General features: G+C 41.6%; 1 protein-coding gene and 2 non-coding genes across 3 annotated transcripts; all 3 read left to right on the top strand.

The window, feature by feature from the left end:
* Positions 1–514: 514 nt before the first annotated feature.
* On the top strand, positions 515–4,858 carry LOC125546311 (protein FLX-like 3). The gene is made up of 4 exons (XM_048710535.1): positions 515–804; positions 3,536–4,064; positions 4,223–4,362; positions 4,443–4,858. Exons 2-4 carry the CDS (start codon positions 3,544–3,546, stop codon positions 4,583–4,585), a joined length of 804 nt encoding a protein of 267 aa, XP_048566492.1. The 5' UTR covers positions 515–804; positions 3,536–3,543; the 3' UTR covers positions 4,586–4,858.
* A 640-nt stretch (positions 4,859–5,498) lies between these two features.
* TRNAG-CCC lies at positions 5,499–5,569 on the top strand. Its single transcript has one exon. It is a non-coding gene; the product is annotated as a tRNA-Gly (tRNA).
* A 5,862-nt stretch (positions 5,570–11,431) lies between these two features.
* Positions 11,432–11,502, top strand: TRNAG-CCC. Its single transcript has one exon. It is a non-coding gene; the product is annotated as a tRNA-Gly (tRNA).
* Positions 11,503–12,968: the final 1,466 nt, after the last annotated feature.

Below are 12,968 nucleotides of genomic sequence, written 5' to 3'. Positions count from 1 at the left end.
GGCAGGCAGGTATGGTTTCCTCCTCCAACGTCCTATTTGGGCGGGGATGCTAGATCTGAAGTTTGATGGCGTGTCCGGGGTGTTGCCTTGGTCTGATTCGTTCAACGGCAATGACTTCGCCTTTATTGTCGAGCTATCTTGGAGGTCCGCAAAGCTGCATATCAGCGATGGAGCCGCATCGAGTTCGGGTGTGGAGGTGATCCGTCATTTTCTCCTTTGGTGGCTGCTATGGTGGTACCAGAGGCAAGTGACAAACGTTGGTGTCAAGTTCGGAGGATTCTTCAATCTTGTTTGTAATTTTACTTCTTGGCTGGTGTTCTTGTGTGCAAAGGCTAGCGTTCTACTGCCTTTTCAGTTTTATCAGGTCGGTATATATGTGGCTTGTACTATGATCCTTATGATAATTTTTTTTATGATATAATTGAGACATGTATTAACATAAAAAAACCCAGAGGAAGCAGTATTTTTTTTCTTGACATGAGGGGAAAAGAAAACGGAAATACGCGTCCTCGAGGTGAGCAGAGAGACGGCCCATTCCCTGAGAGCTCCCCGCACCCACACACCCTAACCCTAGCCGCCACACGACGCCGCTCCGCCGTCGCCGTCGTTCTCGCCCCCGCCCCCCCCCCGCGCCCAGCGGCTGCTCCCACGAGATCACCGCCCTCCCGACTCCGACCCCACCGCCGTCCACTGCCACGAGCTCACCGTCGCCCTCCCCCGAGTCCGCCGTCCCCGCGGCCACCTACTCCGAGCCGACAGTCGCCCCCTTCCTCGACCCCGCCGTCGCGCTCCCCTTCTCCCAAGGTGACCTCCGCCAGATCCCTCCCCCCTCCCTTCAATTTTCGTCGATGCAGAGCTGTTCTGCTGCGTGTGATTTTGAGATGTCGTCGATGCCGGGATGTCGCCGAGCCACTGATGCTGTCTGCTATGTTGTTTATCTCAAAACATGAAACAATTGATGTTCTGCTTTGCTCAGAATTTAGTTATTGTTTCTTATTTCTGTGGTTGAACACTGGAAAAAACGAAATTATATCTAACACACGGATGTGATTTAAGTTCAGGAACATTGTAGACTGTACACTAGTTAGCACGGAAAAGAAGCTCCAAATTCAGTAAGACGAAAAGAATATGAAAAACAACTCCTCGGAGCTATCCCCTGTTGTAGCTTATTTCCGCTGCAATCCATAACCCTGTTTCTAGTGATCACTAAGCTCGGAAGAAGTAATCGTTGCTGTCTTCAGAGGTTGGATGAGGTGGAGGTTAAGTTTCCTTAAATGTTTGCTAGTTATGCATTCTTCAGAAGCGAGCGCTATCTGTCTTGTGCGGAAACGTTAAAAATGTCAATGCAGTTAATGCCAATTTTACTACCAAGTCGATAACCATTCACAATTTGAAATCGAGACAGGCGCTTACTCTTTGTGTCAGTTGTTCCATTTATGGCAATGCAGTGGTGTGTCGGATGTTATTTTTTGAAAAATAATAATCAGGAAACCAAATAATTAAGGACCTACAAAGCATGGATATGGCAGAAACTGCCGTATTGGTTTCCTAGTATGGGGGGCACGGGGACATGCATGGATACGCCGGGATACGCGTATCCTGCAGTATCCCATCTTCTCTCAATATAAAAAGAGAAACAAATTGGGATATGTCGCAGTATGGTGGGCACTCGGGAGCCAGCCTCCAGCGACCACACCACTGCCTAGCTCTCGGCTACCATGCTCGAGCAGGCAACCACAATGGTTGCTAGCAAGGAAGAAGATCCAGGCAGAAAGGTAGAAGGCAAGACGGCCGCCGACGAGGAAAAAGCTCCGGGCAGGGAGGACGGTGGAGACTGCAGCCGCCGGCAAGGAAGAAGATTTGGGTGGATTGGAAGGTTAGCCGCCGATGAGCAAGAAGGTACAGGCGGCGGAGCGGTCGTCTCATCTCCTCTCTACAATTCTTAGGTGGCTGGAGGAAAGAGGAGCACGGGATGGGGAACGGCTGGAGGTGCTGACTTGTGTAGGTAGGGTTTTCTGGAATTGGGCCTTATGTGGGCTCTGAGTGGAGGGTCCTGTACTAACTAAACTTGCATCTAAAAATGAGGCAACATATGTCCCGCAGCAACTAAACAATCTTTCATCTAAAATTTATTACCATATCTTTACTATATGCTGTTTATTTTTCTTAATACTTGTATATCCTGCTGTATCCCCGAATGGTTGTTTTTTAAAATTGCCGTACCTCGTGTCCCTGTACTCGTATAACTGTGTCTGTATCCCCGTATAGGTGCTTCTTAGTTAAGGACAAATACGTAGTGGAATATGTCAAGTTTCACCAAACAAACCATACCAAGTTTCAATGCAAAATGGTCCCACTTCTTCTGAAAGAAAACTTGGAAAAAATCAATATGGAGCTGTCAGAGGCTTATCTCGCAGATATGACTTCCATAAATTCTTTCCTGAGCTCGACCTAAAATGGAGGGGTTTCAAGACCTGTTACCCTTAAAGGACTCCCAGGAATGAGAGAGCAAGTACAAGGACAATATTATTTTCTAAGGGTAGGCGGTATTCCATAATTAACATAGATCGGTTAGAGTGGATTTGAAAAGCCGCAGCAGATCGATAAAATCGCTAATTTAGCCAAGTCAACTCCAATATGGAATCTAGTTCTCCATAAGAGGGTTTTCCCAATGAGACAAGTAGTTTATCGAAGGGGAAACCAACCACTTACGTGGTTCTAAAAATCATTTCCTGCGCTTGAGTTTGTATTCTCTTGTCTAACATTCCGGTTTGTTTAACAAGAAAAAGACATTTGAAATATATAAAAATACCTATGTACTCCATCTGCAAAAGTGAATGTACTTCAGGAGATTCTACCATTGCGTGGACCAAATCAAAAATCAGAAAGTAAAAATAATGCTAATTCTTTTGGAAGGAAAACATAGGAGAACTAAGGTATGGAAGAGTCTTGAATAAATGAGAAGTGTATGTGTCTTGTGCATACTTTGCATTAAATATTAAACTGAAAACAAAACTCGATTCTTTAAGAGGAGAAAATGTTGGATAATTAAAGTACCGGATTCTAGAACAAAGGAGAAGTGTCTTTTCTGAGGTTTGTGCATATTATGTATTGTGCTTAAGACAAAGCGTGGAATATTCTAGATAGTACGTACACGTGGCAACACCTGATATAGTGAAGAGAATATCCAACGGCCAACACTTCTCGGATTTGCCAGGCTTGTGCCGAAATGTTAAAATATCAATTAGCGGCATTCTTAGTGCCAAGTTGACAACCATTCACAGTTTGAAATTGAGACAGGCGACTGAGGGACTGTGTGTAAGTTGTTTCATTTATGGCAAAACACTTGTGTGTCGGATGTTCTTTTTTAAGTAATAACATCAGAAAACGAAATCATTGGACAAATACGTAGTGGAATACGTCATGTTTCACTAAACAAACCAAACAGTAAACCAGCCACTTATGTGGTTTTAAAAATCATTTCTGGCGCTTGAGCTCTTATTCTCTTGTCTAACATTCTGGTTATTCTTTACAGGGCTATAAATGGCAGGGAGACAGCGCATAGGTCGCGAGTACTATGAGGAACCACGAGTGTTTCGTGATGGCCCTCCTCCTCGTCTTGCACGAGAAAGGTCTATCTCACCACGGCGCTTCGAGGGAGAGCTGCCTAGCCGCCGTGGTGAGCTCCGCAGAATCCGTGACGACAACCAACATCTGGTGGATGAAATTGTTGGACTCAGGCAAGCAATGTCTCGTTTGAAAGAAGATCTCCATTCCTCAAGTCAGGTTATACCTAAGCTCCGTGCTGAGAAAGAACTTGAATCGAGGGAGCTGACTCAGAGGAATCTGAAGCTGGAAGCTGAGCTACGCTCTTTAGAACCCCTTAGGCAGGATGCCCTTCAGCTACGATCTGAAGCAGGCTCGCTAGAGTCTTTGAGGCAAGAGCTCAACACAAAGGTGCAGGGTCTGACAAAGGAGCTTGAGCAACAGAGCTCTGAAAACCAGCGCATACCTGCCATGATAGCTGAACGTGATGATCTGCGGCAGGAACTAATTCGTGCTAGGTATTGAACCATCCTGGTTTATGTTTCTGCTACAGTAGACACAGCATGTTGAGTCTAAGTTGGTGGCCCCACGAGGAATTCATTTTAGTATTTCGATGAATTCCCCCCTTTTTATTTTATTTTAGTGGAGTAGCAGCTAACTATTAAGATCACTGCAGGGCGGCTCTTGATTATGAGAAGAATGCAAAGCCAGAGCTGATGGCACAGGTGCAGGCAGTGGAGAAGGATCTTGTGAGTATGGCTCAGGAGTCTGAGAAGCTTAGGGCTGAAATTGAGAAGAGAAGGGCACCACCACCTAGTAGGTTTCATTCCCTCACTTGCATCCAAGTCACTGAAAATCAGTTGTGGCTAACCGGTATGTTTAATACACACTTTTAGGGGTCAGCGGCTATGGAGCTTACGGACCACCTCCTGGGATGGGCGTGCAAGGCATGTACGACAGCGGCTATAATACCTACACAGACAGGCGCTACGGTACGGGGGCTGGACCATGGGACCCCCCTAGCTACCCACGCCCTTGATTTGGGCTTTTTGTTCTTGTCAGTCGGCGTTCATGGTCGGGACAAATTACCTGATATCTCTGGTACTGAAGCTTGTGGGTGCTGGTACCTTGTTCAGAAGATTGTAACCCTGGATGTGCATTGGCCACTTTAGGAAGCAATTCATCATGGCTGGCGTATTAGGAAAATATAATGTAAACTCTAAGATTGTACTTAACAGGCTGTGCACCCTTTTGATACTGTTTGATTCTGTTGCTAATCGTTTTGATTGGTGAACATTATTGCCTGCCAAAAGCGAGGGCTGCTGCAAGCCTGCATTGCTGCTTTCTTAATGCTGAAGGTGGTGAATAAGGATAACAGCAACCTAGTGTCTTGCATTCACCGGTCTTGCGCTGTTTTTGTTTCTTATACAAATTCGAATGGAGAATTTTTGTAGTACCAGCACAAGTTTTCTTGGTGGAGGTGCCCTGCTTCAGGTGTTGAAGCACAAGATGCTCTGGATGCCTCAGAATTGCGTGCGATATGGAGTAGTTAGGTTTGTTACTCTCAATGCGATCCGGTAGTGCAAGTTTCTCATGTATGCATCTATATGGATAAGCCCTGATGCGAGCTATCAACTAAAGCCCCACGCGCCCGAAGTGAAACTTTGATTTTCTTGATGTCAAAATCTGAATCTATGTACATGTATCATGTATGGTTTTCATGAAGAAAAGGCAAAGTCAAGTTATGTAGCTTCTTAAGAGAAATGATACTTAAAAAAGTTACCTTTGTTCTAGAACACTAGGATTTTTTTTATTTCCAGAGTATACCTTTTCATTAAAATTTACAGACAGGTATAAACAAAGCTGAGTCAAGTTCGTACCTTCCTATGTCTCATATTGTATTGCTCATCTGAAACTATAACAAATATACCTTGTTCACCAAAGACAGAGCAGCGCATCTGGTGTAGTGGTATCATAGTACCCTCCCACGGTACTGACCAGGGTTCGATTCCCTGGATGCGCATTTAACTTTTTTTTCTTTTTCCTTATGTTGCTTGCGAAGGTTTTAACTAAAATTTTAATGAATTATGGAGCACAACACATAGTAATAGTTTCTCATGCATTATTTGTCGTGGAGGCTGTACAAGGCCACAGTGCCATCTCTACTCCTTGAAAGGGCCACACTGCATTTTTGTTAAGTTCCATTCGAGTTCAGGCTCAGTCACGACACAAGATAGTTTCTCATGCACCTTTGTCATGGAAAGTGGAGAAACAGCAAGGATACTGTTGGATATATTATCATTTTCTTGATTATTTTAATCCTAACGAAAAACACGACAAAAAATACTCCCTCCGTTCCTAAATATAAGTCTTTTTAGAGATTTCAATATGGACTACATATGGAGCAAAATGAGTTAATCTACATTCTAAACTATGTCTATATACATCTGTATCTAGTCCATATTGGAATCTCTAAAAAGACTTATATTTAGGAACAGAGGAAGTATTTGCAAGACTTGCAAGATCAATGACATACTTTAAGCTATACATACTTTAAACTAGACAGGCGCACAGGTGCTGGACCATGGGACCCCCCTAGCTACCCGCGTCCTTGAGTTGGGCTTTTGATTCTTGTCAGTCGGCGTTCATCATCATGATAAAGTTCCAAATGTCTCTGGTACTGATGCTTGTGGTGATGGTGCCTTGTTCAGAAGACTGTAACCATGAATGCTTGTACTGATGCTTGTGGTGCTGGTGCCTTGTTCAGAAGATTGTAACCATGGATGCCCGTGGGCCATTTTAGGAAGCAATTCATTGTACTTAACAGGCTGTGGACCCTTTTGATACTGTTTGATTATGTTGCTAATCTTTTGATTGGTGAACATTATTGCCTGCCAAAAGTGAGGGCTGCTGCAAGCCTGCATTGCTGAAGGTGGTGAATAAGGATAACAGCAACCTAAATGTTTTGCATTCACCGATCTCGCCTTGTTTTTGTTTTCTTAGTACAAATTCGAATGGAGAATTTTTGTGGTACACAGCACAAGCTTTCTTGGTGGAGGGGTGGTACCTAAACAAGTGTGGAGATGAGATGGAGGCGCCCTGCTTCAGGTGTTGAAGCACAAGATGCTCTGGATGACTCAGAATTGCGTACAATATGGAGTAGTTAGGTTTGTTACTCTCAATGCGATCCGGTAGTGCAAGTTTCTCATGTATGCATCTATATGGATAAGCCCTGATGCGAGCTATCAACTAAAGCCCCACGCGCCCGAAGTGAAACTTTGATTTTCTTGATGTCAAAATCTGAATCTATGTACATGTAAGTTCTCATGAATGAAGAAAAGGCAAAGTTAAGTTATGTAGCTTCTTAAGAGAAATGATACTTCAAAAAGTTACCCTTTTCTAGAACACTAGGATTTTTTATTTCCAGAGTACACCTTTTCATAAAAATTTACAGACATGTATAAACAAAGCTTAGTCAAAACGCTGCCCCGTTCCTACCTTTCTATGTTTCATATTGTATTGCTCACTCCATGCAGTATAAGAGATTTTTTTATTTCCAGAGTATACCTTTTCATTAAAATTATTTTGTTGACTCCATTTTTGGTAGTTTTTCAATGCTATATTTTAAACAAAAGTATATGACCCCCTTATCTGGCGAACGTCCGTCAGGGAGGGTGGCATTTAACTTTCGCATGGCACTTTTAGTTCTGATGAAGTGGGAGAGATGGCAGTTTCTTTAAGCGACATGGCGTTTTCTCCCTGAGAAGGCAATTTTGGTTTAAAAATTGTCGTTGTTTGATCTTGTTTTACAACTAAAACTGTCATCAAATATGGTTCGTTTGCACGTTCTCTACAGTGAACTTTTGATAGCTACAATTACCGAAAATATATCTGGCCTTCCATATCTCAACCTTGAAAAACTTGTTAATTTAATAGCCCGTGGGTTAGTTGTACTTCCAGCTCATCAAGGATCAACGCACCATATAACTAGATGATGCCTCGAGAGTTGATGTGAAATTGGTTGCAATACGGAAGGCCATGACGCTTTATACGGAAGGCTCCAGAGGACATGTTGTACTAAGACAAGGATACTGTAACCAAGGAGGTCTCTACCTCCACCGACGTAGAGGAATAGGATTTGTAACCCTAGCAATATACACATGCAGGACTAGGGTATTACCTCAATTGTGAGGGTCTGAACCTCTACGTCCTATTTCCCTTCCGACCTAATCGCCAAGTCGGGACACCCTACCAAGAGATCAGCAGGATTTAGCTTCGAGACATATGAATTTGACGGTATTCATTTTGTAACATTCATGTCATATATTATGGCTCTAACCATTGGTCAAAAGCAACATTGAAAAAACCATATTTTCTTATCTTATGACCTATATAAACAAATTACAAATTTTCTTGTCTTATGATCTATATTTTTATTTTCTTATGTCAAATTTTACATAGTGAATCAATAGGAATGTAACTATTTGAATTCTAAACGTAATTTAATTATGAAGCGATCGTAAGATTACCTCGGATGAAGAATAACTTATTCTGCACCCTGGATGATGAATAGTAACACTATATAAACAAATTACGTTTGGAATACAAATAGTTACATTCATATTGATTCACTACATAAAATTTGGTATAAGAAAACAAAAAAATAGGTTATAAAACAAAAAATATTGCATTTTTATGTATGTTTTTACGTTCGTAACTTTACATAACATAAAATATTTTTTACGACGAGTATATATTTTCTTACGTTCTCTTTTTATGTATGAAATAGGACAAAATTTACGAAACCTAAAAATACGGTGCATTGATGTCAAAATAGAGAGGGGGTGAAGAATAACTATTCCTCACCCAGGGTGACGAATAGCGCGACCATATATATAGGAAAATGGTTGTGTACTCCTGGGAGTACGTACTTCCGCTCCTTATATACCACATAGATGAATCTTTTATAGGAAGCGGATTAGGAACACTCGGGTGCTCCACCCCCCTATATTCAAAAATAATTTAATAATTCAAAAAAGCCAAAAAAATCTTGGATATATTTTTGAACCAAATATGACTAGGTATTGTACTCATATAAAATGTTTGGCCAAGGAATAATTCTCGTTGACTTCAGGGCGAAAAAACAAATTTATGACGACAATATAGCATGAATAGTACTTGTATCTAGCATTTTGGGGGAAATCTTTGACCCCGGATACAATAAAAGTCATTTCCTATTTAAATCTTTTATACGAGTGCAATACCTGGTCATGTTTGATTTCATAAAAAGTTCCGGGATTTTTTGACTTTTTTTGAATTATTAAATTATTTTTGAATATAGGGGGGTAGCACCCGAGAGCTCCTATGCATTTTCGATCTTTTATACCTCTTTATTATTTTTAATATACTTTATTAGTAATTATTAGATACCCCAAAATGAGTTTCATGAAAAAATTCATGTGAGTCTATATATTTTTAAATGTTTACGTATATACTGATGTGTTTATATGTGAAAAAGGTATATTACAAAAAGTACGTAGCGGATGATATTTTTTCAACAAAACTCGTATTGGGGTATCTTAGAGTATTTAATAAAGTATATTGAAAATAATAAAGAGGTATAATTAATGCGTATATGAGGTATATTGAGGATGGGAGTAAATACTCCCAGGAGTACAGAAGAGGAATAGTTATTCTTCACCCCCCTCTATTTTACCGTAAATTTTGTCTTACTTCATACGTAAAAATAGATTGTAAGAAAATATATAGCCACCGTAAAAAAATATGTTATGTAAAATTATAAACGTAAAAATATAGTGTAAAATATACATAATACATAAAATGTATTTTTTTATTTTATGACCTATATTTTTGTTTTCTTATGCCAAAAATTTACGTAGTGAATCAAGATGAATGTAAGCATTTTTATTTTAAACGTAATTTATTTATGAAACGATCATAAAATTAACTCGAGTGAAGAATAACTTATTTTGCACCCTGGATGATGAATACCACCTTATATTAATTAACCAATCACACCAGTACACTCATTCGATACAATATTCACCACACAGGGCGGTACATCATTTATAAGAATACCATCTAATCTATTGTCAAAGCTATACATAGCGATTAAATGTGCCACCATATTGGCCGAACGACTAATCTTTGACAGTTGAAAATTGCTGATCAACTTCGAGATGCTCAACGCTTTCATCTTTAGGTCACGCATAGTAGACCTGTCATAGACCCCTGATGCAATAGACGCAACCACAAAAGCGCAACCAGTCTCTAAAATTATAGGATTATGAAGATAAATACCTATGTAGAGACCGGCAATGTAAGCCCTAAGCTCCGCTTCATCCGCGCTTTGACAGACATCAATGAAATCCCACGATGAGACAATAACTTTCCCCTCCTCGTCCCTGACCACCACCCCCACACTGGCTTCTCTAATGCTCTCCATGAAGCTAGCATCGACATTAATCTTGAACCAACCTGCAGGAGGAGGCGGAGACCAGCCCCTACTCACCTCCAGAGAATTAGGAAGTCTGCTAATCCGAACCAACGAATCTTTTCCTTTATTTTTAAAATCCACCGGCATCGGAGAATGATATGCAACAAAGGACGCCCAATAATTCTCCACAAAGCAAGCAGAAGTTGAAACCGATTCCTTTCCTTTACCAAAAATCAAATCATTTCTCAAGTGTCAGGCCCTCCAGAATAAGTAAATAATTTGGTCTCGCATTACGGGGTTTAATTGACTCGGGAGAACAATAAACCAATCATACCCCATATATCTGAAAACCTCCTCGGCAGGTAGAGCCCAAATGTTTCTCATGGCCATGCGAAGCACACGCGCCTTCAGGCAGAAGACAAGCGCATGAAAGGTATTTTCATCCCCATGCCATAAATAGAACACGTACTAACAGAGGCTTGATGATGCGCCACTCTATTAACCTGTACGGCCAAGCTATTGGAAGCAACTCTCCATGCAAAAATACAAATCTTCTGAGAAATGTTGGCCTTCCAAATAATATCCCAAATTGTCCTCTCCGTCCCCACCGCCTCACTGGATTGCCCCTCATCCTTTTTTATCCTTAAGGGTGAGCGCTAACTTGTACGCACTCTTAACTGAGAACATCTCTAACTTTTCATAATGCTAAGCAACAAAATCCGCCTCCCCATTCAATTGGATCCACAACCTCAGAATCTCCTCCGCATCATAAGAGTAAAATATATGCCTAACCAGCTCCTCATCCCATCTCCTTTCTCCACTCATGAACAATTCCTCAACCCATTTGACTCTAGTTCTATTCTTTCTTGTTGAGATTTTAAGACCAGAAGCTCTAGGAAGCCAATTATCTCTCCAAATATGTATGTTAGCCCCATCACACACTCTCCAAATAACTCCGGATTTAAGCAGCTCCAATCCATGCAGAATACCTTGCCATGTGAGAGAAGCCGACTGCGGGAAAGCTGTGTCTAAAATATGCCCCTGTGGAAAATATTCTGCCTTGATCACTCTGGCACACAGAGTTTCCGGATTCACCACCAACCTCCATGCCTGCTTTGCTAAAAGAGCCTGGTAAAATAATCTAAGATCCCGGAAACCCATACCACCCTCCGCTTTAGGCTTTGTCATCTTATCCCAAGCCAACCAGTGAGTCTTCCTTCTGTTTTCCTCATCCCTTCACCAGAAATTCCTTATAATTTGAGGTAATTCCTCGCACAGAGATGACAGGAATTTAAAAATACCCATAGCATACACCGGAAGAGCTTGTAGAAAGGGACTGGCTCAATTGTTGAGCCCAGATAAATGCTCTATCATGTTTGGTAAGAAATGTAGTATTAGGATGCTAACTTGTCACAATGAAACAAAGCAGCGCATCTGGTGTAGTGGTATCATAGTACCCTCCCACGGTACTGACCAGGGTTCGATTCCCTGGATGCGCATTTAATTTTTTTTCTTTTTCCTTATGTTGCTTGCGAAGGTTTTAACTAAAATTTTAATGAATTATGGAGCACAACACATAGTAATAGTTTCTCATGCATTATTTGTCGTGGAGGCTGTACAAGGCCACAGTGCCATCTCTACTCCTTGAAAGGGCCACACTGCATTTTTGTTAAGTTCTATTCCAGTTCTGGCTCAGTCACAGCACAAGATAGTTTCTCATGCACCTTTGTCATGGAAAGTGGAGAAACAGCGAGGATGCTGTTGGATATATTATCATTTTCTTGATTATTTTAATCCTGACGAAAAACACGACAAAAAAATACTTGCAAGATCAATGACACACTTTAAGCTATACATACTATAGTCGCTCCCTCACCATCGTAACGCCCACCCACGATCTCTCCTCTCTCAACCCACACCGGTAGAAAAAGGGCCTATAGTCCCGGTTCGTAAGGGCCTTTAGTCCCGGTTCCTGAACCGGGACTAAAGTGTCGGTACTAATGCCTCGACCCTTTAGTCCCGGTTCAATCCAGAACCGGAACTGATGGGCCTCCACGTGGGCAGTGCGCAGAGCCCAGGCAGGAGACCCTTTGGTCCCGGTTGGTGGCAGCAACCGGGACCAATAGGCATCCACGCGTCAGCATTTCTGTGGCTGGAGTTTTTGTTTTTTTTTGAAAAGGGGGGGGGGGTTTGGGGGTTTTGGGGGGTTAATTTAGGTGTTTCATATATTGTGTTAGCTAGCTATAATTAATAGAGAGAAGTGTCCTCTCTTACGTCCGTGCTTGGTCGATGCTACGTACTATACGTACGTATAGAGAGGACTAGACACACTAGTTAGCTAGTAAGCAAACGACAGAAGATCGTCATGAACATATATGCATACAGAGAGAAGTGATATCGACCACCTCTCCTTCTCCGAGAGATTGGTCGAACAACAAGTTCTCGTATATCTACCCGACACTACCGGCTACATATATACAATAATTATCTCTTACAAATATACTCATACGGACTCATGATCCACATAGAATTCTCCGTCTTCAGCGATCACTTGGTCAAGAAAGAATGCCGCCAATTCCTCTTGAATTGCTCGCATGCGAGCTGGTGCTAGGAGTTCATCCCGCTTCCGAAACATCTAATTTGAAGAAGGGGGTCAATACATATATATATGAATGAATGAAACTCAATACAAATGATGGTAATAAAATAAAATTGTGAATGTTGTTATTTACGTACTTCATATTGTTCGTCAGAGTACCCGCCCCGCTCACAGGTCATGTGGCGGATGGACTCGCAGACGTAATATCCACAGAAATCATTCCCTTATTCCTGCCACAACCACTTTACAAGAAATAGAGGTCAATCAAACTGATAAGCAAGAATGCTAAATGGTATTGATGAAACTAGCGCTTGAATCACTAGGAGATGCGCGGAACATGCTACTATAGTACTTACTTTCGGGTGT

Source organism: Triticum urartu, chromosome 3, assembly GCF_003073215.2.
Source record: "Triticum urartu cultivar G1812 chromosome 3, Tu2.1, whole genome shotgun sequence".
In the NCBI taxonomy this organism is placed as follows: Eukaryota; Viridiplantae; Streptophyta; class Magnoliopsida; order Poales; family Poaceae; genus Triticum; species Triticum urartu.
Note: the sequence above shows the minus strand (reverse complement) of the source record. Positions and strands in the feature narration are given on the sequence as shown.